Genomic DNA, 27,595 nt, shown 5'->3' on the forward strand with positions numbered 1-27,595 from the left:
TTATCCATCGAAACTGAGACAGGTCTCCCTCAGTATCCCAGGCTAGCTTGAACTCATCTAATCAAGCTCCTGCCTCAAGCTCCCGCGCGCTAGGGTGGAAGGCGTGAGCCACGACACCTGGCTGTGGGGTCGGCTTCCGGGGGCTCAGGTGAACTCACTGCTCGGGGCTGAAAAGGACGTTCCTCTCCCACCCGAGGACCCGTTTACCGGGCTGCGCCCGGGGTGAGTCTCTCTTTAAGGAGGGCGTGGCGCAGAGGCGCGCACCGCCCAGCGCGGAGCGTCTCCGGGGAAGACGGCGGAAGCGCGCCCTCGAGCCGCGGCCACTGCGCGTGCGTGGGGGCCGGCCTCGCGGGGTCACGTGGGCCGGGGGTCCCGTCCGGGCGGACGCAGGCTCAGGTAACCCGCGTCCCGAGCAGGCGGGGCGGGGCGGCGGGTGCGGGGCCGGCGCCTCGGGAGTGCGCGGATGGAAGCTGCGGCCCGGTCGCTCGCGGAGACCCTGCGGCCGCCGCGGGCTGCCCCTGGAGTCTGGGCTCCGGCTGGGTCAGCGGTTTCCACCCGGGTCCGCACGCCTGCGAGGGCTGCGGCCGGGCGGCGGGTGCCGTCCCTCCCACACCGCGCCGGGTGGAAGCGCTCACCCCGTGGGATTGCGGTGCAGTCTTGTGGGTCCGGCTCCTCCTCGCCTCCTGCCAAGTGTGCCCCAGCCCGAGGGCCGCAGGTGGAAGTTGGGGGCACCCCTGTGCTTGGCTAGCCGTCCAGGCGTGGCACTGGGGACGCAGCAATCCGGAGTCTGGGTGTACCAAGTGGGCGTGTTTCAGGGACGGGGCTGTGCTGGGTTCCCGGGGCGGCGGCACTGCCTTCTTAAAGTAGGCGGGGCTCTGCTTGCCGGGAACACTAGCCACTGCACTGCCCACCCTACTGCGGGCCACTCCTCCCACCCCGCCCCCCAGCCCCCCCCAAAGAAACAACGCATCACAGATGTTGGCTAGTACTGCTAACTCTATTCCAGGTGTCTGGTTTTTTTTTTTTTTTTTGGGGGGGGGGGGGAGAAAATTACACGACGTTGTGTGTGGGTTTGTGTTACCCTTCTGTGTTTGAAGTAGAGATTGAGGCCGGGGGACCCACATGTGTTTAAGTCATGGGTTTGCTCATGTTGACATGTAAGCAGGAAAGTATTGAGTCCTCCGGCGATAGCTGACCCGGTTTGTAGAATACACGGGAAAGATAAGTGGAGCAGTTTTGTTTAAACTGTTGGCCTTTGTGTGGTTGAAGTGACTGAGTTATGTGAGAAAATTCCTTGCAGACCTCTAGCAGAATGAGATGGTGATTTTTCTTTTCTTTAGATGTTTCTTTTGTAGTTGGACTGTTGGCAGCTGGTGAGTGCCTTCTGTCTTCCAGAGTTTAGAATAGTTTCGGTGACTCTGAGCGTTATGCCACTATTCCACAGACATTTCAGGCACGGTGACAGGAGAAGGAAGGTCTGCATGTGTGTGCGTGCGTGTAGAAGCGAGAGGTTAGCACTGGATTTATTTTGTTTAAATGCGCCCACGTGCGCGTGTGCACGTGCACAGGGATCGTGATGCAGGAGCTGGAGTTACAAGCAATTGTGAGCCACCCCGTGCTCATGCTAGTGACCAAACTCTGGTCATACATAAGAGCAGTATCCTTTCTTAATCACAGAGCCACCTCTCCTGCCCCTCTATTTTCTTTTTGAGATGGGACCTCTTGCTCAAGGCATAGCTTGCTGATCCAGTCAGGTGTATGAGCTAGGAAGCCTTAGGAGAACTTCTTGTTCCCATCTCTCCACGCTGGGGTTACAGGCTCATGCCACCATTCTCACTTTCTTAATGCAAATTTTGGGGTATCAAAGTCAGGTCCTCATATTTGCCTCTCAAGCACTTTACTGCCTAAACCATCTCCCCAGACTTACCTTTAAAAAAAAATCCACAAAATTAATTATTATTATGATGTGTGCATGCACGCCTCCCAGGGCACACTTGTGGAGGTCAGAGCACAACTTTGTGAAATCCTCTCCTTCCTCCTTTATGTGGGAATCCAATTCAGGTTGCTTTCATAGAAGTGCTTTGTCCCCTGAGCCATCTCGATGGCCTCCCACCTTGCTTTTGAGACAGGGTCTCTTCCTGTCCTGGTGCCGTGTAGGCTATGCTGACAGGTCATCCGGCCCCAGGATCTGTCTGTCTCTACTTCCCTAGTTGGGATTACAAATGTGGGCCGCCGTTGGCCTGGCTGTTTCTCTTGAGTTCTGGGGACTTAGTGATGGATGTTATCAAGGCCTTCATGCTTGCATGGCACACGATGTACTGAGTAAGCTGTTTCCCCAATTCATTGTGGCCCTTTCCCCTTGAGACAGGGCTTCTTTGTGTCAACTTAGCTGTCCTGTACACCAGGCTGTTCTTGAACTCGGAGATCCTCACCTGCCTCTGCCTCCTGAGTGTTGGGATTACAGGTGTGAGCCACCATCTTCCAACCAATGTGGCCTTTGGACTTAATGAGCTAGGTTTAACTTTTATTTATTAGCTTCCATAGAGGTCTTTTCTTGACCCAAGTTCGCAGTCACCTTTGTGTAGGTATATATGTAGGTCAGCTTGCTGTCTTTCAGACCCGGAGTTCTCAGTTGGGTTAGCTTCAGTGTGTGCCTTGCGTGTTTTGAGTCAGCAACTGTAGGTTTCTCCTGGACTCCTCACCCTTCAGTGGCTTCTTAGACTCCATGTCAGCAACAATTATATCTTTTTAAAATCAGGCCTCTTTCTGTTACAAGTGTCAGAGAACAGTTCAAATGCACTTAAGCCAAAAGAGATTTTTTGGTTTACAAACCTGGGAAGAGACTGGGTGTCATTACATCAATCAGTGGTTCTGGGGACCTCTCCCCTCTCACAAATGACCTCCAGCATCTTGGTCCCCATCTCTCTTTCTCTGAGAGCCTCTCATTCTGTCCTGTTACTTAGTGTGAAAAACAAGTTCCTGACAGCTCTTCCAAGCCAGTGTACCCTAGAGTTGAGAGGACACTCTTGCCTTCTGTAGTTACAAGTTCCAGGAAGGACCCTGATTCAGGCCACATTGGAGACAGATGCCCTGTGCATAGTTGTTTTTTTATTTATTTTTATTTATTTTTTTTATTTTTCCGGCTAGGCTCATAGGCACATGATTGGTGGCACCACCAAAGTCACATGGTTGGAGACTTCCCAAACTGAGTACCATTGAGGCATTCCAGGGAGACTGACATGTGCTCCCTAAACCCTCAGTGCTGCTGGCTTTTGCTCCATGTGGGAGCAGAGCGCTGTTTATTTCTCTTAGCACAGATGAAGTCAGATGCTTTTACATGGGGCATGCATGAACTGAGACTGACCAAAAGGCCAGCAGGTATCCATTTCCTGTTCTATACTCACGTGAAACAGTTGAATGGAATACCCTGGCTGTGTGAGTCACACCTTTTCTTTTTTCCTCTTTTCGGTAGATAATTGGGTTCCTTTAAATTAAAGAGATACATGATACATTCCTGTTATTTTCATGAATAGACTGAATGTGAAAACCCACAAACCTCTGGAAGTCATGGAATTTGTGTCATGTTATACAAAAGCTGAAACATTGTTAAAAATACTTGTAGATTAGAAAAACATTCTCCTAGATGGGAAGCTCTTTTGAGTACAGTGCTGTCTCAGTTACTTTCTGTTGACTGTGATAAAACACCAGTACCAAAGCATCATGGGGAAGGAAGGGCTTATTTGGATTTACGGTTCCAGAGGGATAAGAGTCCATCACCACTACGGCAGGGAAGTTTGACAACAGGCAGGCATTCGTAGCGTGTAGAGCAGATGAGGGCTCACATCTTCAGCTGTGACCTGAACTGCAAATGGCTCAAGGCTCAGAACCTTAAAAGCAGAGTGAAGGGAACCTCAAAGTGTAGCAGTTGGGCAGGTGTTCATCTGAGTCATGGAAGTAGAACTCAGTTGTAATTTGGGTTATTGTGGTACAGATCTCTATATACTCTAAATCAAATGATACCCTTGAAACGGAACAGTCAGAGGTAACAACACTGGTATGTTTAATTTACAAACCAGGTGTTATTCCTAGCTTCCAACTCTGTGTTAATCAGCAAATATTTATTGAATGCAGCATGCAAGTCATTAAGCCCAGAGATTTAGAAGTATGGTTCCCCTTTTCCATTGTTGGAGAGAAAAGGCATAGCCATATGGTAAGTTAACTGGTGAACCAAAAGAAGGAAAGTACAAAGATAGTGCTAAGGAAAACATGCCTTAAGTAGGCTATCACCAAACCTGCCTATAATCTCAGCGTTTGAGAGCCTAGGCTAGGCAGATCATGAGTTCAAGGCCAGCCTGGACACCTAGTGAAGTTGAAGCCAGTATGGGCTTGATAGTGGAGAAGAGAGGAAAGAAGAGAGCACAAGAGTGCAAAAGAGTGAGAGAGAGAGAGTGTGTGTGTGTGCAAGAGCGCGCATGCACAAGAGTATAGCCTACAAGATTTAGAAAGTGATTCAGGAAGGAAGGTAATGCTCCAGTCACAGCTGAACAGTGCATACAAAGAATGAAGGAACTTAGATAAGTATAGAGGAAAAGGAATGAGAAGCAAGCAGCATGGGGGGGAGAGTGTTTTTACCCATACTGGCTTGCCTTGAACTCATGGCAATCCTTTTGCCTCTGCAGCCTGGGATTACAGGCATGTACCTCACCATGTCCAGTGGCAGAAGCTAGTCCTGAAGGACTTCGTGTAGACCGCTCATGTAATTGTACGGGAGGAGAAAGTAGGGAACACCTGTGCATCTGAAATTACAGGCTCAGAATGTGGAGTTTATCCTGTGGTGGGCTCCTGAGGATGAGATCCACTGGAGAAGGTTAATAGAAAACAAATATAAATTAACTAGATTGTAGTCTTTTCCTTCACAAGACAACAAAACAAAGAAGCAGAGTTAAAAATACGTGGATTAAGATGGGCAGAAGCAGCTGGGCAGTGGTGGCACACACCTTTAATCCCAGCACTCAGGAGGCAGAGACGGGCAGATCTCTGTGCGTTCGAGGCCAGCCTGGTCTACAGAATGAGTTCTAGGGTCGCCAGGGCTACATAGAGAAACCCCATCTTGATCCCCCTCCAAAAAAGGGGGGGAGGGAGAAGCAAGTCTAACTTAACATTGTTTCCTTACCAGGATTTCATGGTATTTAATACAGTATTGTAAATTTAAAAAACAGTTTTAACTGTGGTAAGTTAACTAGTAAATCAAAAGAAGGGAAATATCAAGACAATGTTTAAGAAAACATTTCTTTTTTGGGTTTTTTCGAGACGGAGTTTCTCTGTGTAGCCTTGGCTGTCCTGGAGTCACTTTGTAGACCAGGATATTCTCCTACTCACAGTGATCCACCTGCCTCTGCTTCCCCGTGTCCCCAAGCATCCTGTAAGGACTCTCAGACGGAAAAGAACATTGACACATTGCAGACTCCTGGGATTTGGAGGGGGAGGTGTGAGCATTACAGTCAGAACCCAGTCCAGTGCAGGCCATGCTCTGGAGCCTGTAGTGGGCCACTATTATAATACTGTCATTGCTGTTGATATGGTTCGTTTTCCTCTCTCATTTTAAGAATGACCCTGGCTGTCAATTTTTGGGACTAACTTTAAGAGGAAACAACCTTGAGAATTCTCAAGCTTTTGGACTCTTCACTCCGGAACATTAGTTGAGGAGCACCGTGCTTCTGTAGCATGGTTTGTATTAGATTAACCAGATGTCTTCCTAGGAGAGCCTAAGACGTGTTGATAACACCACCCGACGTTGTCTGTAAGCGCTGTTGTAGGGGAGGATCCTCTTAAGGACTGTGAAAACACTGGCCATGTAAGATTTCTCCTTGCGAGGAAGTAATGAATAGTTCATTGTCAGCCTTGTGCTGGCGGCTGCTGAGACCTGAGACTGTCTGATCCGCTGTGGAGAGTCAAGCATTTCATCATTGGTTTACATACTCAAAGAAGAGCCTGCTTACTGAAAGTCTGCTCTGCCTTTGCTACTTCAGAACATTGAGATGTTATTAGAAAGAAGCAAATCAATTAAAATTTGTTAACTGTATTCATTTGCTATTGTTGCCATAACAAACCATTACACATCCGGTGACTGAAAACAACACAGGTTTATTATTTTAGTTCTGTAATTGTCTTAGTTAGGGTTCTATTGCTATGAAGAGACACGATGACCAAGACAACTCTTATAAAGGAGAACATTTAATTGGGGTTGCTTTCCAGTTTCAGAGGTTCAGTCCATTATTATTATGGCAGGAAGCATGGCATTGTGCAGGCAGACAGGAGTGAGAGTGGGATTTTATAGTAGGCAGAGCTTGAGCATAGTTAAGACCCCCGGCCCCACAGTCACCTACTTTCTCCAACAATATCAAATCTCCTAATAGTGCCACTCTCGCTGGGCCAAGCATTCAAACACATGAGTCTTATAGGTATAGGAGCCATACCCCTTTAAACTAGAACAGTAGTTCAAAATTATAACTTGGCTTACTAAGATGAAGGTGTTGGGAGGGGCCTTTGGTTCTAGAGTCTCTAGAGAGAATCTGTTGTGTTGTCTTTGCAGCTTCTAGGGAGGTCTGCTTTGTCTGGCTCCTGACATCTTTCCTCCAGCCTCTGAGCCTGGAGTGTAGCATCTCTCTGACCCTTTTACTATTGTCACATTGCTTTCTCTGACAGTGACAGTCTTCTGCTTCGATCTTCTAGTAAAAATTCTCTTGATTGTATTGCGGTACTTGGATAATCCACACTAAGGCCTCCATCTTAGGTCCTTACTTAGTTACGTCAGAAAGTCTCCTTTGCCATAGAAACTACATATGTACAACTTCCTGTAATTAAGATAGGCACCATCATACACCATTGTGCTTCCTCCCACAGGTACACTCAGGTGGACCCACCCATGTGTGTGCGTGCACACAGGCATGTTTGCGTTTGTGTATGCTCGTGTGTGTGTGTGTGTGTGTGTGTGTGTGTATGGTGTGTGTGGCATGTATGTGTATATGTGTACACACGCACTTGTGTGTAGGCCAGAGAAAGACCTTAAGTTTTTTTCTCAGGAGCTGCTCACCTTGTTTTTATGAGATGATCTCAGTGGCCTGGGGCTTGCCAAGTAGACTAGACTGTTTGTCCAGCAGGCCCCACAGGCCCCACCTGTCTCTGCTTCCCCAGCCCTGAGATTACAGGTGTTCCCATGACACTGTGTGTGTGTGTATATATGTATTCTGTATGTGTTCATATGTGTGTTTAGGTCAAAGCTCAATGTCCTGTGTCTTCCCCAGTCACTTCCCACCTTAGTTTTTGAGACAGAATCTCTCCCTTGAACCTGGAGCTCCTCAGTTCAGTTGGAGCACCTGTCCAGCAAACCTTAGGGATCCTCCTGTCTTTGCCCTCTGCCCCAAACCACCCCTACAGGTTGGGATCACAGGCATATGCCACTGTACTCAGCTTTTCATGTTGGCGACTGGGAATCCAGGCTCCGGTCCTCCTGTTTCAAGGCAAGCACTTTCCTGACTGCATCATCAACTCAGCCTTTATATTCATTTTTGAAAATTAATGAAAGTTGCTCTAATGACCTTTAGAAAGTCAGCACGGTAACTTTTGTATCAGCCGTCTTGACTTCAGTGAGACTATTTGCTAACACACACACACACACACACACACACACGCACACACACACACACACACGGTGTAAAAAAAGTGTCAAAGAAACTGAAGATGAGGAAATACTTGACTTCATCAGTGGAAATTGAGAGCAGTGTTGAAGTGAGACAGGGCCAAGCATGATTTCAGAATGAGTTAGGGTAAGAAAATCCCCAGTGTAATAGTCAAGGTCTTGAGGGTGTCTGATAACTTTGCTAGGGCCTTGCTAGTCTCAGCAAGCTGTTGATATTCAGCTCATAACCAGACTGTTCATTGGTCAAAAGAGATGTGTGATGTTTACAAAACTACTGATCTTGATTTAGAGTCTTTAACTTTGAAGGTTTTGGAAATCTTCAGGAACTTGTAAATGATGATTTGTTATTTCGTGAAAATGCCTGTGTCTAGGCATCATTCCCTGTGCTTTAGAGTCAGTGTATCCTTTATTACCATGCTACCTCTGCATTCCAGTGTTAGAACTCCTAAGAGATCCAGCAGCCCCAGGAGAGGAGGGAGGGAAGAGGAAGAGGTGGCAGGTGTGAAGTAGGAGTGAGTACCTTGGTCTGTGCAGCCAAACTGCTAGAAGCTGTGGGCAGAGCTAACCTGGAAAACTACAACTCAGATTCTCTTTCTCCCCGATCTAATAAGAGATTGCTCTGGTCCTTGCTGGGGAGTGTGGACCTAGAGTATAAAAGTTCTGCCAGTAGAGGCGGGTTGCCAGTGACAGATGTGTAGCTGGTGTTCTAGCTGCCACACGTAGTCTATAACTTCTGTGCAAGAGAGGGCTACTTGGCCTCCTCTCCTCCTCTCTCCCAATCCCTGGTGTGTTTGGCAGCCTCCACAGAAAGCACCACGGGAAGGAACTCTTTCCAGAACGGAGACGTGCTCTTCTGGGCAAGCAAGACAGACAACACAGATGTTCACACTGCTCCATGTACAGATGTAGAAATAAAAGGGGCAGCCAGACCTGTCCAGAGTCACAGATAGGAGCTGGTAAAGTCTAGATTAACCCCCCCCCCTCCGAAATGTGCATGTATGTAGTGGCCTGAGAACAGCTCAGTCATTCCTTCTCAGGTCCTCTCTACCTTGTTTTGTTTTTAAAAAGTATTTATTTATCCCTTTATTTTATGTGGAGAAAGGGAGAGAGATAAAAGGAGGGAAGTAGAGGGAAAGAGGAAGATAGAGGGAGAGAGTGAGTGAGTGAGTGAGAGAGAGAGTGAGAGAGAGTGATCAGTTCCTTGGCAGAATCGAGGACACCTGTAAGGGGTTGGCTTTGCCCTGCTGAGGCAGAGTCGCTCTTCTGCTAGCTGGCCTGTGAACTTCCTGGTGATTCTGTATCTTTTCATCTCACTGTATGAGTTTAGAAATTACGAATGTGTCTCACCATATCTGGCTTTCTGATTACAAATGCATTTATTGTCAGGGGGCATGCATGTGCTACAGCAAATGTGGGGATCAGAGGAAGTTGTGGAAGTCTGTTCTTTCCTTTCACCATTGTTGTGGGAGTGAACTCAGGTCGTCAGGGTGAGTTGTGGAAGTGCTTCTCCCAGTTGAGATGGTTCAGCCACAGGCTGCCCATCTGTTTCTCGGTCTCTGTCTGTTTGTTAGTCTTTCTCTCTCTCTTCTATGTGGTCTTTCCCACTATTTAAAGCTACAGAAGTACCCAGCTGTGGTACATCTGTAACACAGCTCCTAAATGTAAGGTTCAGGGGATACCACAGGAGAGAGGGCATAAAGATTGTAAGAGCAAGGGCCTGGAGAGACATATTTGTTGCTCATGCAGAAAACCTGTGTTCTGTTCCCAGCACCCACAAGGCAGCTCACAGATATCTGTGACTCCAGTTCCAGGAGTTTAAACACCCTCTCTGGCCTGTGAGAGAACTGCATGGTGCACAGACAAACATGTAGGCAAACATATTCACAAAATACAAATAGTTAAAATAAAGAAAGGTTTGTAAGTTCTAGATGCCCAGGATGCCTGATGCGAGATTGTGTCGTATAAGACGTAGGGATGCTACTCTCGATATATTAATAATATGGTTGTCTAACCAGACCCGAATAATGACCACACCAGCGGACATGCCAGCGGGGCTAGGGAAGTCCGCAAAGCTCCACTCACCCCCAGATAAAGGACTATAGGTAGTCAGTTTTCTCCAGGCATGAGCCCTGGATAGGCTGTCTAAATGGTCAGTCCTAAACACATGTGCATATATGCCACACTGAATGACTTAGTATGTGCGCGCGCGCGCACACACACACACACACACACACACACACACACGCACGCACGCCCATCGGTGTTGCTGTTGGTGTGTCTCATTGATAAGGAACAGTGTGTTGAGTACCTGATAAGATGCTTTCACATGTTGCCAGGGAAAATGCCCTCAGCTACGTTTCTAACAATGTTTTGATAGCATGTGTTTTGAAGATAGAACATTAGGGTTTGTTTGAAAGAAATTACTCTGTGTTTGTAAATAGTCCAGAATGGATAGAACAGTCAGTTTCAGCTTGTGAAAAGTCAGTTTTCACAAGTTCACATCTTATACTTACTAGCGATTCATTTTTTAATACCCTAATCCAGTAGTTCTCAGCCTGTGCATTGTGACCCCTCTTGGGGCTGAACAACACTTTCAGAGTCAACTAAGACCACCAGAAAACAGAATTACATTGTGATTCATAAGAGTAGCAAAATTACAGGTATGAAGTCGCAACAAAAATGATTTTATGGTTGGAGGTCACTACAACATGAGGAACTGTCTTAAATGGCCACAGCATTAGGAACTGAGCTGAGAACTGCTCAGTTCATAGGCACAAAAAATGATTAAATTGTCAGTGAGTTGGTCATATTGCTTTAAAATAACTAAGTTTACCTGTGATGCATTTTATTGTTGTTGTTTTTTTTTGTGTGTGTATGTGTGGTTTGTGTATGTGTGCATGTGAGTGTGCTCACATGAAAGTGCTGGGAATGGAAGAGAAGATCTTGGGCATACTACACAAATAATCTTCCCCCGCCCCGCATTGGCTAGTGGTACCCCCAATCTAAGTTAATTTTAAAAAGTTAAGTTTTCTTAGGGCTGGAGAGGTGGCTCTGTAGTTAAGAATGTTTCCTGTGCAGTCATGAAGATGGGAGTTCAGATTTCAGCACCCACATAATGAGCCAGACGTATTGCACACGGCTGTAACACAGCAGTTATGCTTCCTTTGAGGGGAGTGCAGACAGGAGGATCACAGGGCTTTGCTGGCTTTCAGCCTGTCTGGGAAACACAAACCTTGGGTGAAGGAGAGACCCTGCCTCAGAGGAAGAGAGGGAGAGTGGTAGGGGGGACACTTGAAGTGTTGTTCTGCTCCGCCCAGGCACACAGGCATGGTGCCTCTACACATCCACATCCACTTACACAGTTCCCACATACAAACTGAGCAAGCAGCTCTCAGCCGGGCGCGCTGCACACGCCTGCAATCCCAGCACTCAGGAGCCACAGGCAGGTGCATTTCTGTGAGTTTGAGGCCGGCCTAGTCTACAGAGCAAGTCCAGGACAGCTAGGGCTACACAGAGAAACCCTGTCTCGAGCCCCTCCCTCCCAAAAGAAAACAGAACAACAACAAAAACCTCTTAAAAATTAAGTTTTCTCAATGGCTCAGCAGCTCCTCTATTAGTTACTTTTTCTGTCATTGTGATAAAACGCAGCAATGAAAACAATTACAGAAGAGTTTATTTGGGCTTACTGCTTCAGAGGGAAAAGAGTCCATCATGGTGGGGAAGTGGCTGAAGTAGTAAGCTCGGGGTTGAACGACAAGCAGGAAAAGGAAAGAGTACACTGGGAATGGCAGGAGGCTTGGAGACCCCGAAGCCCATGCCCAAGTGACATTTCCTCTGGAAAGGCCATACCCCCTAAGCCTCCCCAGATAGTGCCACCATCTGGGGACCAAGCATTCAAATGCCCGAGACTGTGATGGGCATTTGTAATTCAAGCCGTTGCAGGTGCCAAGCTTTATTCTTTTATTTTACCAACAGTTTTACTAGCAGGTACTAACAGTTTACTGTGGAGTCAAGGGCTGGTGGCAGTGGGGTTTGTTCCCTCTGAGCACTGTGTAGCTGGAGGAAGCTCGACACTGAGAGTTTTGCTGGCTGTTTGCTATAGTAGTCCCCTTTCATTCTTAGGGGATACATTCAAAGATAGCCCAGTCAGTCCTGAATCTGCAGATGGCGTACTGTAGTCCACTAGCTGCCACGGTTCAGGGACCCTCTGACACACTGTGGACGTTTAAGTTTCTTGTATAAACAGCGCAGCACTTCTGTGCATTTTAAAGCATCTCTGGGCTGCTTACAGCGCCTCACACTGCAGGCACAGTTACTGTAGTGCACTGTTGAGGGAACAGTGACGACCGAAGTGTCTGTGTTTATTGCAGGAACATTTTTAAAATTCAAAGATTTTATTTTTTAAAGACCAAGTCTCACTGTGGAGCCTTGGTAGACCGGAGAATTTACCATATAAACCAGGCTGCTCTTGAACTCACACAGATTCTGCCCACCTCTGCCTCCTGAGTGCCGGCATTAAAGCATGGGCCATCATGCTCAACTTCAGAAACAATTTTAAAAAGTAGTTTTGATTCATGGTTGATTTTTATGAATTTGGAAACTATCCATAAAAATAAGGTAAGGAGAGCCAGCCACGTATACAGTATTTTTACCTATAAGTACATGATTAAACTAAGCTATGAAGGTTTAGTTTATAAATTAGGCATGAACACTTCCTGTATTAGACTTTCTCTTCCTCTGATGCTATGGTATGTCAGCAGACCCGTATGTCTGGAACTTTTTTCATTCCCTTTAAAGGAAGTAGTTGGTGGCTTCTCTGGCATTGGTACCATTACTACTCTTGTGCCTTGGGGTCATTATTAAGTAATGTAAGAGTTAGTTTGAAAGAATCTCTTCCATATTGTGAAAGATGATGTGAAAACCGAGGCAGGGACTGAGTGACTAACAGAAGGATGGTATGGACCCTACAGAGGGGCAACTGCCATCCGCAACGGGATGGAGCAGGATGGTGCGGACTTTTCCCTACCCCACTCAAAGCAGCACAGGACTTAACGCTTACAATCTTGGGAATCTTCCATTTAACACTTGTAGCTCATGATTGATTGAAAAACTGAAAAAGCAAAAGTGAAACAGTATATCTACCTACTGGATATAGGAAGGTCAGCATACTATGACAAACACCTTGTTTAGAGAACAGAATTATGTTTGTTTTTTTTGTTGTTATTATTACTATGGATTTTTTGTTTATGTTTTTATTCTGCACAAAGGTAAGCAGATTGAAAAATTTGACCACTTGTAGTCTAATTGAAACAATCTTAAGAGATTTAAAATAAAATTTAAATATTAAACTTTGTTGTTTTTTTGTTGTTGTTGGTTTTTTTTTTTTTTTTTTTTTTTCCTGAGACAGGGTTTCTCTATGTAGCCCTGGCTGTCCTTGAACTGGCCAGGCTGGCCTTAAACTAAGAGATCTACCTGCTTCTGCCTCCTGAGTGTGTATTAAAGGCATGCACCACCACTGCCCAGCTAACATTTAAACTTACAGTGTTTTTATTTTTAAACATTTAAACTTTTAAACATTAAAGTTTGATGTTATATGCTTTTAAAAATACAGTTTTAGTTTTCAGAAATGAACATTTTCCAGGTTTACCAGTTTATCTTTTTTTTTTTTTAAGGCAGAGTTTCTCTGTGTAGCCTTGGCTGTCCTGGAACTCACTGTGTAGACCAGGGTGGCCTCAAACTTTTAGAGATCCACCTGCCTCTGCTGGAATTAAAGGTGTGCACCACAACATCCAGTGAGTTTATCTTTTTATATATATAATACAAGGTCTTGTTGTTTTGAGCTGTGACTAATGTTCATATTTCTAGATTTCTGTTCCTGAAGATAACCGTGTTTGTCTGTGACTGGCTTTGTGTAATTATTTTATCCTTGGGTCACTGTTGTTTCCACCTTGTAGATCAGCTGTTGGGCTTGCTAGTGTGTTATTAGACAACTCAGCGTCTGTCCTGGATGCTCATGCTCAGCTGGCCCAGAGTTGATGCCAATCAAGCCAGTCTGTGTGCTTCCCGCCTGGGGACCTGGATTGCTGCCCGGAGGTCCCAGAAGAGAGGGGCAGGGCTAACGAGAAGCTACGGCACCAGTTTGCTGTCTGGGGGCAGGTGTATAAATCTGCTTTGATACTGTCCAGGACCCACCAAGTTTCATGCCATTGTTACTTGTCTCATGACCTCGGTGGAGGCTCCAGTCTCATACCTCTCCAAGGCTGAGCTAAGTTTTTCTCTTTCTCTTCTTGTAGGAACCCTCCACCCACATCCTACCCTCCGTCCTTTTTTTTTTTTTTTTTTTGCCTGCAGACAGATGACCAAGTGGACTCTCATCAAGGATTTCTCTGAAATGTCCTTCTGAGAAGAGGATGTCTAAGTAACACCTGCCTCCCTACCAAAGAGAGCATCATTCGGATCTCTGCAGTCCAAGGCCAAAAGCAAGAAACATAATTGCTCGGATTGTTTGAGTACAGTTCTTGAAATCAAATATGGAAAATGAACCAGGCCAGGAGAATTCAGAACAGAACCCATGCGGCAGCACTGCAGAGGAAGAATTGAACAAGTCTTTCAATTTAGAAGCTTCTCTTTCAAAGTTCTCTTGCATAGATCTGGATAAGGAGCTGGAGTTCAAAAATGATCTGGTAAAAGTTTACCTTTTGTCAAGTGATTAACAAAGCTTGGGTTAGTGTGTTTTATGACCCAAATACTCTGAATCTGTGGTCTCTGCATACCTAGTTAGCAGGAGTCTGTTGGGTTTTACAAGGTGTCAGTCTTAATTGTGCAGTGTGTTGCCACTTACAGAGCACTCTGGTGTCCTTTAGCCTCATGCTGGTCATCCAGTTTATAGGTGACACTGGTGAGCAGCCGTGCTAAATGCCGGTCTCAAGGCCCTGGGGCTGATGGGAGTATTAGAGTTCTTATCCTCCCATCTTACTTGCTGCTTTCTTGATTGAATATCAGTGGTTTCTGTGACGGTGAGAGTTATTTAGTGACAGCTTTTTAACTTACTCTTTCTTCACCATGAAAGAACCAAGAAATTCTGTGTCATGCTTTGGCATGTCATTTAGGCCTCAAGTCTAAGCTTAGGAAAGGGTGGTCTGCCATGGCATGTGGTATTTTGTCATCCTAAGAAAGGAGGTAAAACAGTCCTTCAGCTTTCTAGAAAGGATTAGGGCTGTCAGAGAGGCACAGTCGAGGTTTTCCTGGCCTTGAGAGTCACTGGATGTGTGGATAAAAATGTGTTGGATAGGAATTGCCAAGTTGAATATATGATCCAGTTAGTGGGTTGCATTGACAGTGGTTCTAGTTATTTCAAACATCTCACAGTTACAAGAGGAAAAGCCTCACGTCAACTTTAATGTCTTTATTCAGATTGATGATAAAGAGTTTGATATTCCTCAAGTGGATACCCCTCCAACTCTGGAGAGCATACTCAATGAGGTAAGTAAATGTTGCTCATCACTGTCTGTAGTGTTGACTTTGGAATTTTGGTTTCTTTAACAATACAGAAATATTATAAAAATGTGCTTTTGTTTTAATCCTAGGTGTAGGGATGTGGGGCTGCTTCCGACTGTCAGCAGCAGCCGACCATGAACTTTATCAGAAGCATGGTTTTTCCAACAGCAGATATTTTCTGCCATTGTGTGACATTTGGAATTCTGGGAGCTTTTCGGAGGGAATATAAATGCTAGGGCCCCTATAGGTGGGTTGACAGTGGTTGTTGGTTGTTCAGGGGGTTGGTTGCATCTGTTAGTAGTCATGCTCAAAGAAGAATCCCCCCCCCCATCTTTCTCTCTCTTCTATCTAGTGATAAGGGTAAAACCTAGGGGATAAAGGGTGGGAAAAAGAACCCACAAAGTAGCAAAAAACAGTTTGCAGCACTGATTTTGTGACATTGATTTTTTTTTTCATATATTTTGGGTTAGTTAACAGTGTATGTATTTGGATTGGACAACAGTGTATTGTCCAGTATGGTAGCCACTAGTACATATGTCAACATAAAATTTATGTTAATTACAGTTAACTGATACTTCAGTGTCTCATTTGAACAAGGCCCATTTCAGGAGCTCAGTAGCCATGTGGGGCTAGCGGCTTCTATAGTGGTCAGCATAGACACATATTTTCATCAGGGCAGAAACTGTTGGTCAGTACTAGTGTAGAGTTTGATCTTCTCAAGGGTGGAAGCTACATCTTGTTCATCTTTTGCCTTTGTGCCCAGCTGTTCTGTTACCTTTCTGGGGGTCCATGAACAAATGTGAGATCAGGCCCCAGTGCAGGACCAAGAAAAGATTCCACAGAAGTCCATCTTGATGAGCCAGTGAGTTTATTTGGCTATGTTTTAGGAGAACACATGACTCAAATGCAGTTACGTCACCAAAAATTCCCATCCCAGCATCCCTTGTGAAGGCTATATTACAGGGATCCTGCCTTTAGTTGGTCTATTAGTCAGGGTTCCCTAGAGAAACAGAACTTATATAATGAAGTGTGTGTGTTTTATATTTATTAGAATGGCTGTGTCCAGCCAGCAGTGGCTGACTACCAACTGAAGGTTTAAGAATCCAGTAGGTGGTTGGTTCACAAGGCTGGATGTCTCAGCGCTTCTTCAGTATATGACAGAATCCTGAAGAAGGAGGCTCTGTTACTCAGTGAAGGAGTGGACTTGCCAGTGAGAGTGAGAGCAAGCAGGCAGAAAGCCAGCTTCCTTCTTCCATGTCCCTTATATAGGCTGCCACCAGAAGCAGACTGGTGGACTATGGGCAGACTCCCTCCTCAAAAGATCTGGATTAAAAATGGGTCTTCTCGATGCAGATGATTTAATTAAGAAAAAAAAAATCCCTCACAGGTATACCCAGTGCTTGGGTTTTAGTTAATTTCAGATGTAGTAAGGTTGACAGTGAAAAAACCATCACCCTTGGCTTTCTACCTCCTCTCTACTGTTGGACCTTTCCAAACTACATGCAGCTGTGAGGCAGGAGGGCAGTGTAGGTGGGCTCACAGGTGTGGTCGTGTGAATGAGAATAACCTCCATGAGCACCTATATTTGAATGCTTGGTCCTCAGTTGGAGGAACTGTTTGGGAAGGATTAGGAGGTGTGGCCTTGTTAGAATAGGTGTGTTGTGTCACTGGGGGTGAACTTTGAGCTTTCCACCATTAAGATGATGGACTCCAACCCTCTGAAAATGTAAGCACCCTCCCCCCATAAACTTCTATAAATTGCCTTGATCACAGTGTCATATCGCAATAGAAAAGTAACTAAGATACCGGGTGAGGATCTGGTGACCCTCTCTCAAGGCTTGCTCTGTTACCTCAGAGCCAGGGTTATCTCTGCTTGTGATGGCAACGGCATGGTCATGCTGTCGCCTGAAGTGAAAGCCTTGCTACAGCACTTCACTCCTATCCTGTGATCCTTCCATGCTTTCTTCCCTCTCCCCCACTGTATTACCTGAGCTCTGGAAAGGGTGATATGTATATGACTACATACTGAGTTGGGCCAGCACACCACAACAACAGTCACTTAATTTCAGCAGTTTGATTATTGAGTCTCTGTGAGTAACCACATCCCATTGCAAACAAGCCTTCCAAGGCTTCAAGCAACAGAAGTTAGAAACATGTTTAGAATGCAGTTGACTAGCATGTCTTACCTGTCTCACAAAGGAACTGCAGTAGCCTGCCCTGGCCTTTGTGATTTTCTCAGAGACAGGGTCCACCCCTTCAACCCCCCTTGGCTTACGGTACAAAACACAATTCTGTGGAATGGCCTTTAAAGTCATTCACAAAGCACTTTGTTGTATCTGTAGCAGCTGTACCACTAATGTACCAGTGGGCACATTTTTCAAATACTGTTGATAGTGCAGCCCACAGGGTTTCTAGCTAGCAGGACTGTTATCTAGCTAGCAGGACTGTTAGTGACAACTATTTCTCAGTAGCCTGGATAGCACCCTCTGGTACAACAAAAGCTGGACAGCAAAGAAGAGCCCCCAGTACGGGCCCTGCTTGATTTAGTACATAATCTTTATGTACTAAAACCAGAGTGTAGGGACTGGTATCAGCTCAGGACAACCCCAAGACCAAGTTCTCAGCACAGAAGAGATTTATTTTGCCAAAGAGAACAAAGAACTGGGAATAAGAGACAAAGACAGGAGATATAAGATGAGGGAGAAGGGAAAAGGAAAAAGGGAGAGGAGGAAGGGGTACTTGTCCCGGAGGGGGACGAAGGACTGCCTCTGGATAGAAGACAGATGTGGCCCATAAGCAAGTGGCCATTTATAAAGGTAAAAGTGGAAACCCCACATTAGAATGAGGTGTCTAATTTTAATTGGGCATGTTAATTAGGTGAGCCAAAGGGGGCTTTTGATTGCTGGACTTCAGTACTTTGATAGCTTGGACCTTGGTAGTCAGCCTCACTCAGGAGGAGGAAGTGGCCAAATGAAGGGAACAGATCTTGGTGGCTAGCTTTGGGAATGTCATCTAACAATTTAGCAAGGCAGAGGGAACTAGAGAGAAGGACAAGGCCTGCCAGAGTCACATTTCCCTTGCTCCTGCTGTCTAGAGTTTGTTCACAGAGCATGCAGTGTCTCCAGCTTCCGTCTAGTGTGCCATCACAAGCATTGGCCTTTGTGGCTTGTGGGCTCTCAAGGATTTCTTTGGCTAATAATTTGTAGAGAGGTAATCCACCCATGGCTTGTCTTTTTCCACCCGTAAAGGATGCCTTTTCCCAACAGCTTTAGGGATTGACCTAACTTGGGGCGATGGCGAATAAAGAAGCAACAGTCACACAAACAGAAAGGCCGGGATTAGGTGCGCAGCGTGCCCTGACGAGATACACCAGCAGCAGTTGGGCAACTTAGCATGTTCATCTTATGCACCTGGATTGAAGAGGCAGGTTATTAGATACAGCTGAAGAGGGGGCAGGGCTCCTGAGTAGGAGTCTCTGCAGGGGACCAGCTCAGGCTGTAAACGCCCAGGAGGAGTAAGTTGGGGAGGGGGTCAGTTTCTGCACATACTGTCAGCATCCACAAGGCCCTGGGGAAGGCGCTGCCATGTCTGTGGGCCTGGTGCACTGAGATCCTTGACATGGCCATGCTTGTGTGATCACTACACACTCACTCAGACTCCATCCACTTGGCTCTGTAAGACACTCAGTGTTACCATCATGTCATTCCGGTAATGACAGCCTTTTCAGAGGGTAGGCAGATCTCTGGCTTACTGTTGTCTCTTCCAAGCAAGTGCCAGCTGGTTTTGGATTCTTGCTGTTAAGTGGATACTAAATAAAAACAAAACAAAAAAATGAGCAACGTCTGGTACAGCATGAAAAGATCCAATTGCTGTGTCAAAGAGAAATGGATACCATGGTGTAGATGAGTGTGCTACCTTATTTAACTCTCGGCAATTCATAACCATTTTGAATAAGTCATTTCACCCCCTTACCCTGGGCACTGCTATAGAGCCACTGTGCCTCTTCCTGCCTTCCAGTGAGCTCCCAGTGAGGCCAGTTGATGCTCTTCTGTCCAGCCTTGGGACCAAGACATGGGTGTCCAACCTATGTTTCTGTTGCTCTGATAAACACCATGACCAAAAGCCACAGGGGAAGAAAGGGTTTATTTTAGCTTACACCCTATAGTCCCTAACTGAGGGAAGCCTGGGCGGGAACTCAAGGCTGGAACTGGAAGCAGGAACTGAAGCGGAGACGGTGGAGGAATGCTGCCTACTGGTTTGCGCGCCAAGCTCATGCTCAGCAATCTTTCTTGTACCTCCGGGACCATCTTCCTTGCATTAACACATTTCTCTTCTCCCTTCCCTCTCTCCCTCCCTCTCCTTTTGCCTTCTTTCTTCCCTTTCTTTCCCCTTCCCTCTCTCCTTTTATTTTCTCCCATCCTACCTCTTCTCCTCTCCTTCCCCTTCCTCTCAGAGCTTCATGCATGCAGTCCTTTTAACACTTTTTAAAGTTTTTGAGACAGGAGGTTTGAGAGATAGATGCCTGCAGATACCTGATACCTCTTAGCGCTCAGAATTGTGTCTGTGCGTCATACACACTTTTAGGGCTGTAGATAGTACTGCATGTGAGCACTATTTCTGTGTGAGTGCTATTCTTTTCTTGTCTGATGGTTGGTTTTTTGTTTAACTGAAGATTAAACACTTGAGTCTTGAGTCTTGTGCATTCTGGGCAAGTACCCTATCACTGAGCTATCTCCTTGACTTTTTTTTTTAAATCAGTTTGATGTTGAAATTACTTTGATTCTAATTAACTTCAAAAGTGTTTTGTATGATATATGGTAAGACTTAAATCATTTTCAGTTTTTATATTGGTAGCTTTGTGTTCTGAAAGGAATCTCTTAAAATAAAATGTTATTAATTTATTTTAATTTTGTTAATTTAAGTAATCATTAATTTGTAACAAAGAATCTTATTTAGAGAAAAATAAATTAATTTTAGCTAGTATGGTTAATGTAGTTTAATTGCATTCTCATTAGAGCTATCTTACTGAGTATGGAATACAGTTATCTTAATATATATATCCTTATTTTCAAATCTTTATACAAACATTGGCAACAAAAATAATGCTTCTATGGGGCTGGAGAGACATCTCAGCAGTTAAGAGCACTTGATGCTGTGTAGAGGATGCAGGTTCAGTTCCAGCATCTACAGGGATTGATGCCCTCTTGGGACCTCCTTGGATAACAGGAACACACACGGTGTACATACATACACAAGGTCAGAACACTTATACACAGAAAAGAAAAATAAATAAATAAATCTAGAAAAATAACAAATTGAGAAAAAATGTTCCTATGAACAAAACTGTCATTCATCACAAAAGTAAACGAGGCTGGCACAGCTTTCTTGTCTCTGAGGAACAGCAAATACTGTTGCTGATTTAGCTCACCGAGAAGAGAATACTGTTATTAGAAGTGTTGCAGCTTCGATGGGAAAGGTCTCCTGGCAGTCAGGAGCCAAGGAAGACCACAGAGTCACATCACACAACAAACTTCACACAAGAGATTTATTGGGAAGAAAAAACCCAGAAGGGTGGCTGCCTCTGCTCGGGCGAGAAGCAGTAGGGAACTGAGTAGAAGGTGGCTTTATATAGGGTTCTTGAGGGTGGAGTTTTCTAGAGTAGAGATTTACAGAGTGAGGACTGGTGGGATTTCAAGTCCTGAGCTTGAATTGATCCCAGGGATTGGTGGATTTCAAGCTTAAGAATTGGTGGGTTTTCAAAACCGGGAAGTGAGCTCGGACTTTTTACCCTACCAATATCACCTTCAGTCTAATTTGGTGCCTTCTGTATTTGGTCTCTGAGGTAAATGCTGGGACTAAATAGTGCCATATGACAGTCTCTGTCCTTGAGAGAGAAATGGGACTTGAAATTGGGCAGGCTTACAGAGGTAGCAGGCTGATAAGAGAAAGAAAAAAGCTGTAAAATCATTGTGAATATTATCAGGGGTTATTAAAGGAAGCTACTAACAAATCAAAGATGGGAGCAGGGTAAATAAGCTCTTCCTCTAGGCTATTCATATGTGTATATTCTAAAATGTTCATTTATATCAACCTGAGTGAGGTTGGGGAAAACTGGACCTAAGGTGTTTTTATTTTAGTTTTAATTTTTTTCCCTAAGGTGTTTTTAAAATGGAAAGTTAGAAACTTCTAAGACATTGTGAACTCAAGAGTTAGGACATGAAAAAACATTATCAGGCATTGAAGACATTGCCTCTCCCTCTGTGTGCATATATGTTATCTGCCTGTTTTTATGTCTCTATGTATATCTGTGTGTGTGTGTGTGTGTGTGTGTGTGTGTGTGTGTGTGTGTGTGTTACTGGTGATGAAACCCAGGCCCTCATGTGCTAGGCACATATTCTAACACTAAGCTACCTTCCCAGACTTAAGACCTAAGGTCTCAATCCTTAGCATATGATGATATGATCCTGGGGCAGCCACAGAAAGACCAGTTACGTCAGATTCCCACCCAGATGGTCCTCCAGTCTGTAGCAAAGGTGACACCACAACCAGCAGTGTTGTCGCCAGTAAATGTATCAGATCATTCCTCCTATTAATACAAACAGAAACATTCCAGACGAATTACCGATCTAAGTGTGAAATAAAAGGTTTGGAACAAACTGGATGACATCAACAATCCTAACTTGGAAGTTATATTCTTGCTGTGGAATATTAATATTTATTATTGATTTACCTTTTAGTTAAACACTGGTTATTCCTAAACCAACTGTATACCCAAATCACCGCACAGAGACTAGATCACAATGCTGGGCAATAGTCCATCCTAAACCTCCAAGCCCTCATAGTTTCCTCCCATTCAGATTTCCCACATTATACTTGCTTTTAGTCATATCTTGGGTCCAGTTCATCTCTCCTTGTGGTTCTAAGTCCTCTCCTGCCAATCCCTGCTCTCCTACTCTTCCCACTCACTTCCTTCTCTTCCCCTGCAGACCAGGATGTCCCACCCTATCCTCTCCATTGCTCAGCATTGTGGCTGGTTGTTTTATTGACAATACAGAGAACAAACTTGAACAAACTTGTGAATAAGCATCAAAATTCAATGTCCGGATTGAAACCAGGTAGTGGAGTAGAGAAATCAGCATTTGAATGAACAAGGGTAAATTGTATACATTCCACAAGCATATTATACCAACACATTCTCTAACAAAACCTTTTTCTTCTACTTCCATTCTTCCACTAAACCTTGTCATGACCTTGTCTCTTGACCCTTTGTAGTCCCCTAGTCTCAGAGTAATGCTGGGTTCACTTCATTTCTGCTTTCGGGTAGGCAGGAATATCTTGTGAACATCTTGCAGTGTGCGCACAGAGCAGGGAGCAGATTGTAAGTATGCAGCGTGGAGGCATCTTACCAACTGCAGCAGAATGCGCAGCCTACCCCAGAAGCTCTTCTTGGCCTTCAGCACCCAAGGCCTAGAGTAATTGTGAGTCCAGCTTCTACTGGCCTTGAACCTTACACACACTGGGTAGTGTATTCTTGTGTATGTATGTGTACGTAGATGTATATGCATGGCAACATAGCTGTGTCTGACTTATTTTCTCTAGTACACCGTCTGAGCTTCTGTCATATTTTGTTGTAACAGTGTATTCATCGTCACTACTCTGTAATTCTTTATATCATCTAGTCATCCTCCTATTGATAGACATTTATGTAGTTACAGCTGAGAATAGTTTTATGATGTCTTCTGTGCACACAACTACATTCCCACATTTTTCTTGTGCGTGCCCCTTAGAATGTAAGTGGTCATGCATAACTCAGCTTTTGTAAACACTGCCAAAGGCTCTCAAAGTGGCTGTTTCAATGGAGTCTTTAGGAGAGATGTGGGAGACATCTGGCTGTTTATATACTTGTTAACTGTTGGATTTTTCTATGCCCTTCTTTGCCCTTTCATACCTAATGGAAAGTGCATAGTGATTTTAATTTTAATTTCTCTGAAAATTGATGACATTGGATGCTTCAAAGTAGGTTTGGCTATTTGGCTATCTCATGAAAAGCCTATTTTTTTTTTTTTTCTTTTTAAGAAAGTGATTTGTGGGGGCTGGAGAGATGGCTCAGAGGTTAAGAACATTTGCTGTTCTTCCAAAGGTCCTGAGTTCAATTCCCAGCAACCACATGGTGCCTTATAACCATCTATAGAGATGTGGTGTGCAAGCAGAATGCTGTATAAATAATAAATAAATAAATCTTTAAAAAAAAGTGATTTGTGGGAGTTCTTTATATATGCTCTGCAGCCCACAGCCCTTCTTTCTTTCACTCTGTTATCTTTTCACACCACTAATGGTTTCATTTGATACCCAGAATTGTCATCATAGTTTAGCTTTTTAAACTTTCCCACTGTGATTAGTTATTTGTGTTTCCTGTGTTTTAGAAAATCTTGCCATTCCGAGGCCACGATGATACTATCCTGTTTGTTCCAAAATTTTTATTGTTTCTCCTTTCACACTTAGATCGGTAATTCGTCTGGAATGTTTCTGTTTGTATTAATATGAGGGATGATCTGATACACTGCTGGTTGTGGTGTCACCCTTGCTACAGACTGGAGGACCATCTGGGTGGGAATCTGATGTCACTGGTTGTCACCTTTGCTACAGATTGGAGGGCCGTCTGGGTGGGAATCTCATGTAACTGGTCTGTCTGCAGCTGCCCCAGGATCACATCATCACATTCTAAGGACTGAGATCTTAGATCTTAAGTCTGGGAAGGTAGCTTAGTGTTAGAACACATGCCTAGCACGTGAGGGCCTGGGTTTCATCATAATTATCACATAGACACACAGATACACAGATAAACATATATACACAGATATATACACCGATAAACACACAGACACACAAGTAGACACATATACAGAGACACACTCATAAACAGGTACATATAGTCACAAACATATACACACACAGACACACAGATACACACAGATAAACATAGACAAATAGATAAACACACAAGCAGATACACACACATACAGACAAACAGACACACAGGCACACACACAGATAAATACAGATGCAGTCACACACAGACACACAGATAAACACACAGACACATGCAGACAAACAGACACACAAAGAAGTCAAGGAGGAAAGGATAGAAGAGGGAGGGGAAAAAACTTGGTAAAACAGTGAGGTAAAACAGAGGAGCAGCCCTCAGGAGTTCAAGGTCTATCTTAGCTGCATAGGTAGCCTAGGCTATGTGATACCCTGTCTTAAAAAAAAAAAAGTCACTAATATGGTCCTGGAGAGTTGGTTCCATGGGTATGAACACTCGTTGCTCTTGCAGAGGACCAGGTTTGGGTAGCAGCACCCACATGGTGGCTCACAGCTGTCTGTAAGCACAGGCCCAGTGGATCTGGCGCTGCCTTCTTGTCTCTGCAGAGATTGCATGCATAAGTTGTGTAGACCTGCAGACAAAACACTCACACAGACCCAGAAAAACACAGATACTCACACACAAACATGCTCATAAATCTGAAAAACCACAGGTCAGTGAATAAATAAAACAGACACAGTACTTGATAGCCTGTGGTGGAGCTGTCCCAGCTATGCTGCTGCCGTTGATTGACATCTCAGTTTTGGACTTTCATCATGCAAGGGTCAGGGACACACACAAGTCTGCTAAACTTGATAAGAGTGGATGGATTTTACAGTTTGGGGAAAGTTGATATCTCTACTGTGTAGCAGTAGTTTTAAATTCCTCTTGACTTCCTCAATTCTTTTATTTCCTTCACTTTTTCTTTCAGTTATCCTGTAAGCCTGGCTTTTCTCAAGTGATCTGTTTTATTTAATTATGTGTCCAGGCTACTTAAGAAAATCAAATAAGGCTTTGATTGACTCTCTTGCTTATGACCTTTACCCTGTAGTTCTTATTTCCAGATTATTTCCTTTTCCTTCAGCAATTGTGGCAGTCTTTTCCAGCTCTCAAGTAACTGTCTTCTTGCCAAGTAGACTCATTCTTAGCAGGCTTATGTGTGGTGAACTCTGGAATGCAGCGAACTTATAGACTCCTTCATGTTGATGTTGAAGAAAGATTTCAGAGCCATTACCACATGGCACTTAAAGCTGTGGTTATGAAAAAGCTTGCTTAAATAGGGAGTGTCTGAGTAGCAGGAGAGAGCTACAAATATCCCTGGGGACTAACAGTTTAATGGTGAGCTGAGAAGCTAGGACATGTGACCTGTAAGAGTCCATATAAACAGGAAAAGGCACTTGTGTTGGGAACCAAGGAGAATGTTTCAAGTAGGCAATGGTCAGTAGGGGGAGAGAGGTGTGGAGGACACTGGAAGTGTGCAGCCCTTCAGCAGCTCAGAGTGAATGGAGCAGCAGCCAGGGAGGTGTCCTTGGCTCAGAGTGAGCTGTGCAGGCAGCCCCTCACCACCTTCGTGTGCTCTTTCTGGGCTGACAGTCAGGAGTGTCATTTCTGCCATGTCCTTCAAAACGGACACCTTGGAATATTTTCCCTTTCCTATCCCCTTCCCGTCATTTAAAAGATAACCAGGGCCTTGATTTTTAGTAATGTCTCTTTCCTCATGGGCTTCCTTGGCTTCTGCATTCAGCTGGAATCTCTTCTTCCTGGGTGTTCAAATAGCCCTCTAACTGGTCTTTAATACTCCGCCTACTACAGCCTTTCCCTCTCCCCTTCATTCAGCATGTGGCCCCATTTATCTTTCTAAAACAGGGTTTCCATCTTGTCTCTGCTGAGTCTCAGTACCTGTGCCGCTGCCCACTGTAGTTTCTAGTTAATAAATGTGTGAGTACTGTGCATGCCAGGCCTTGTACTAGCTACTGTAGGTACAGTGGCAGACAAGACAGACATAGGCTCCAGTACCATCACAACTAATGGAAAACAATGCCTGTTACAGATTGGACCCCACATACTCCAGCCACTTATGGCCACTTCCTTTACCCCCAGTAAAATCCATGCTCTGAAGTCAAGGCTTCTTTACATGTTTTTCTCTACCCAGAATGCCTTTCTTCTGTGTACCTATCATATTTTCATAGCAGACATTTTATAGTCAGATAACATTGGTTTTCTCCTAAGTAGCCATTGCTTGCTAGTTCCCAGAAAAGTGTCAATACAGGCTTGAATTGTAAAAACATTTTGCAGCTAACAGTGATGTTCTGTCCTGCTTCTTCCTGCTGTAAGAGAGGGTTTGGACATGAACTCTTTCGAGAGTGAGCTCTGTGTGGAGTTGAGCTTTCATACTGGGAGTCCTATGCCATGTCTCTCTGGTAGAAGAGAATGCATGGAGGAGAGGGGAAAAGCAAAAGCAGGCCCTGGGGTTCTGTGGAGAAACCAGCATTGCCATGTGGAGTATTTGGAGCCTTGCGTTTACGGTTGTCTCTTCTTTCAATGTAGACTGACGATGAAGACGAGTCTTTTGTTCTTGAGGACCCTACATTGTTAAACGTTGATACCATTGATTCTCACTCTTATGATACCTCATCAGTGGCAAGCTCAGACAGCGGCGACAGGGCCAACTTAAAGAGGTAAATATTCTTGTGTATAGCTGAAGTATATGATTATTTAAAGGCACTACCTGATGGTGCAGTCTGATTAGATTATTTAATGTCTGTGTCTTCACCGTACAGTGTAATTAGCTGTTGGAGGGGACATAGGTCAGCTGTGGCACACTGTCTGGAGCTTGTTCTGCATGGCTGCCTGTGCTCCCTGCACTCCCCATCCCCCCCTCCAAGGTCCGCTCCAGAACTCTTCATTTCCTTGGAGTAGCTTCAGAGGAGAATCTCAAGGATGATTAAAGATTGGGGGAAAAGACTTCGAACTCTAAATAACTTCAGTTTGGCTGCTTTTCACCTTCCAAATTCTTGGTGAGAGCATGAAAAGGAGACAAGTGGAGGAAGCGTAGTGTGAAATGCTTTATTGAATTCACGTGTGACTTGAATGCTGCCCAAGCGATCTGTGTTCTTAGGGTTCCCTTCTGTCAGTGCTGCCTTCCTTATGTTGCCGTCTTGCCACAGGAATCCTTGTAGGTGTGGTCACCTCCTCATCATAACAAATAGACTGGTGCATTTATGTCTTGCATTCCCTACTTAAAAGTGATTTCATGTTGCCAATCAGGTGTGTCCAACTTTTTGATGTCACAAGTTCACTCTTGAGAACCATGCAGTTTAGTTGGAAAAAAAATCACACACACAATCTCGTAATGGTTTACACAAGCTCCTGATTTGTGTTGAGCTGTGTTTATGGTTCTCCTGGGCTACATGTGGCTCACTGGGCACGAGCTGGTCATGACTGGCATGTGATAGCCAGAAATCCTGGGTGTGGTGCAAGTGCTGACGATGCTTACCAGTTTGAGCCTGTGTCTGAGCACTTCCACCCATGCATTC

The 27,595-nt window shown here is 44.7% G+C and overlaps 1 protein-coding gene across 1 annotated transcript in view; it reads left to right on the forward strand.

The window, feature by feature from the left end:
* The first annotated feature begins 329 nt into the window (after positions 1-329).
* Positions 330-27,595, forward strand: part of Vps8 (VPS8 subunit of CORVET complex) — a 122,203-nt gene continuing 94,937 nt past the window's right edge. Inside the window, exons 1-4 of the mRNA XM_055625215.1 lie at positions 330-396; positions 13,993-14,382; positions 15,113-15,181; positions 26,607-26,737. Coding sequence (XP_055481190.1) covers positions 14,230-14,382; positions 15,113-15,181; positions 26,607-26,737 — 353 coding nt within the window. The 5' untranslated portion in view covers positions 330-396; positions 13,993-14,229. The remainder of the gene's footprint in view (positions 397-13,992; positions 14,383-15,112; positions 15,182-26,606; positions 26,738-27,595) is intronic.

This window comes from Psammomys obesus, unplaced genomic scaffold (assembly GCF_907164565.1).
Source record: "Psammomys obesus unplaced genomic scaffold, mPsaObe1.curated_primary_1811, whole genome shotgun sequence".
Lineage (NCBI taxonomy): Eukaryota > Metazoa > Chordata > Mammalia > Rodentia > Muridae > Psammomys > Psammomys obesus.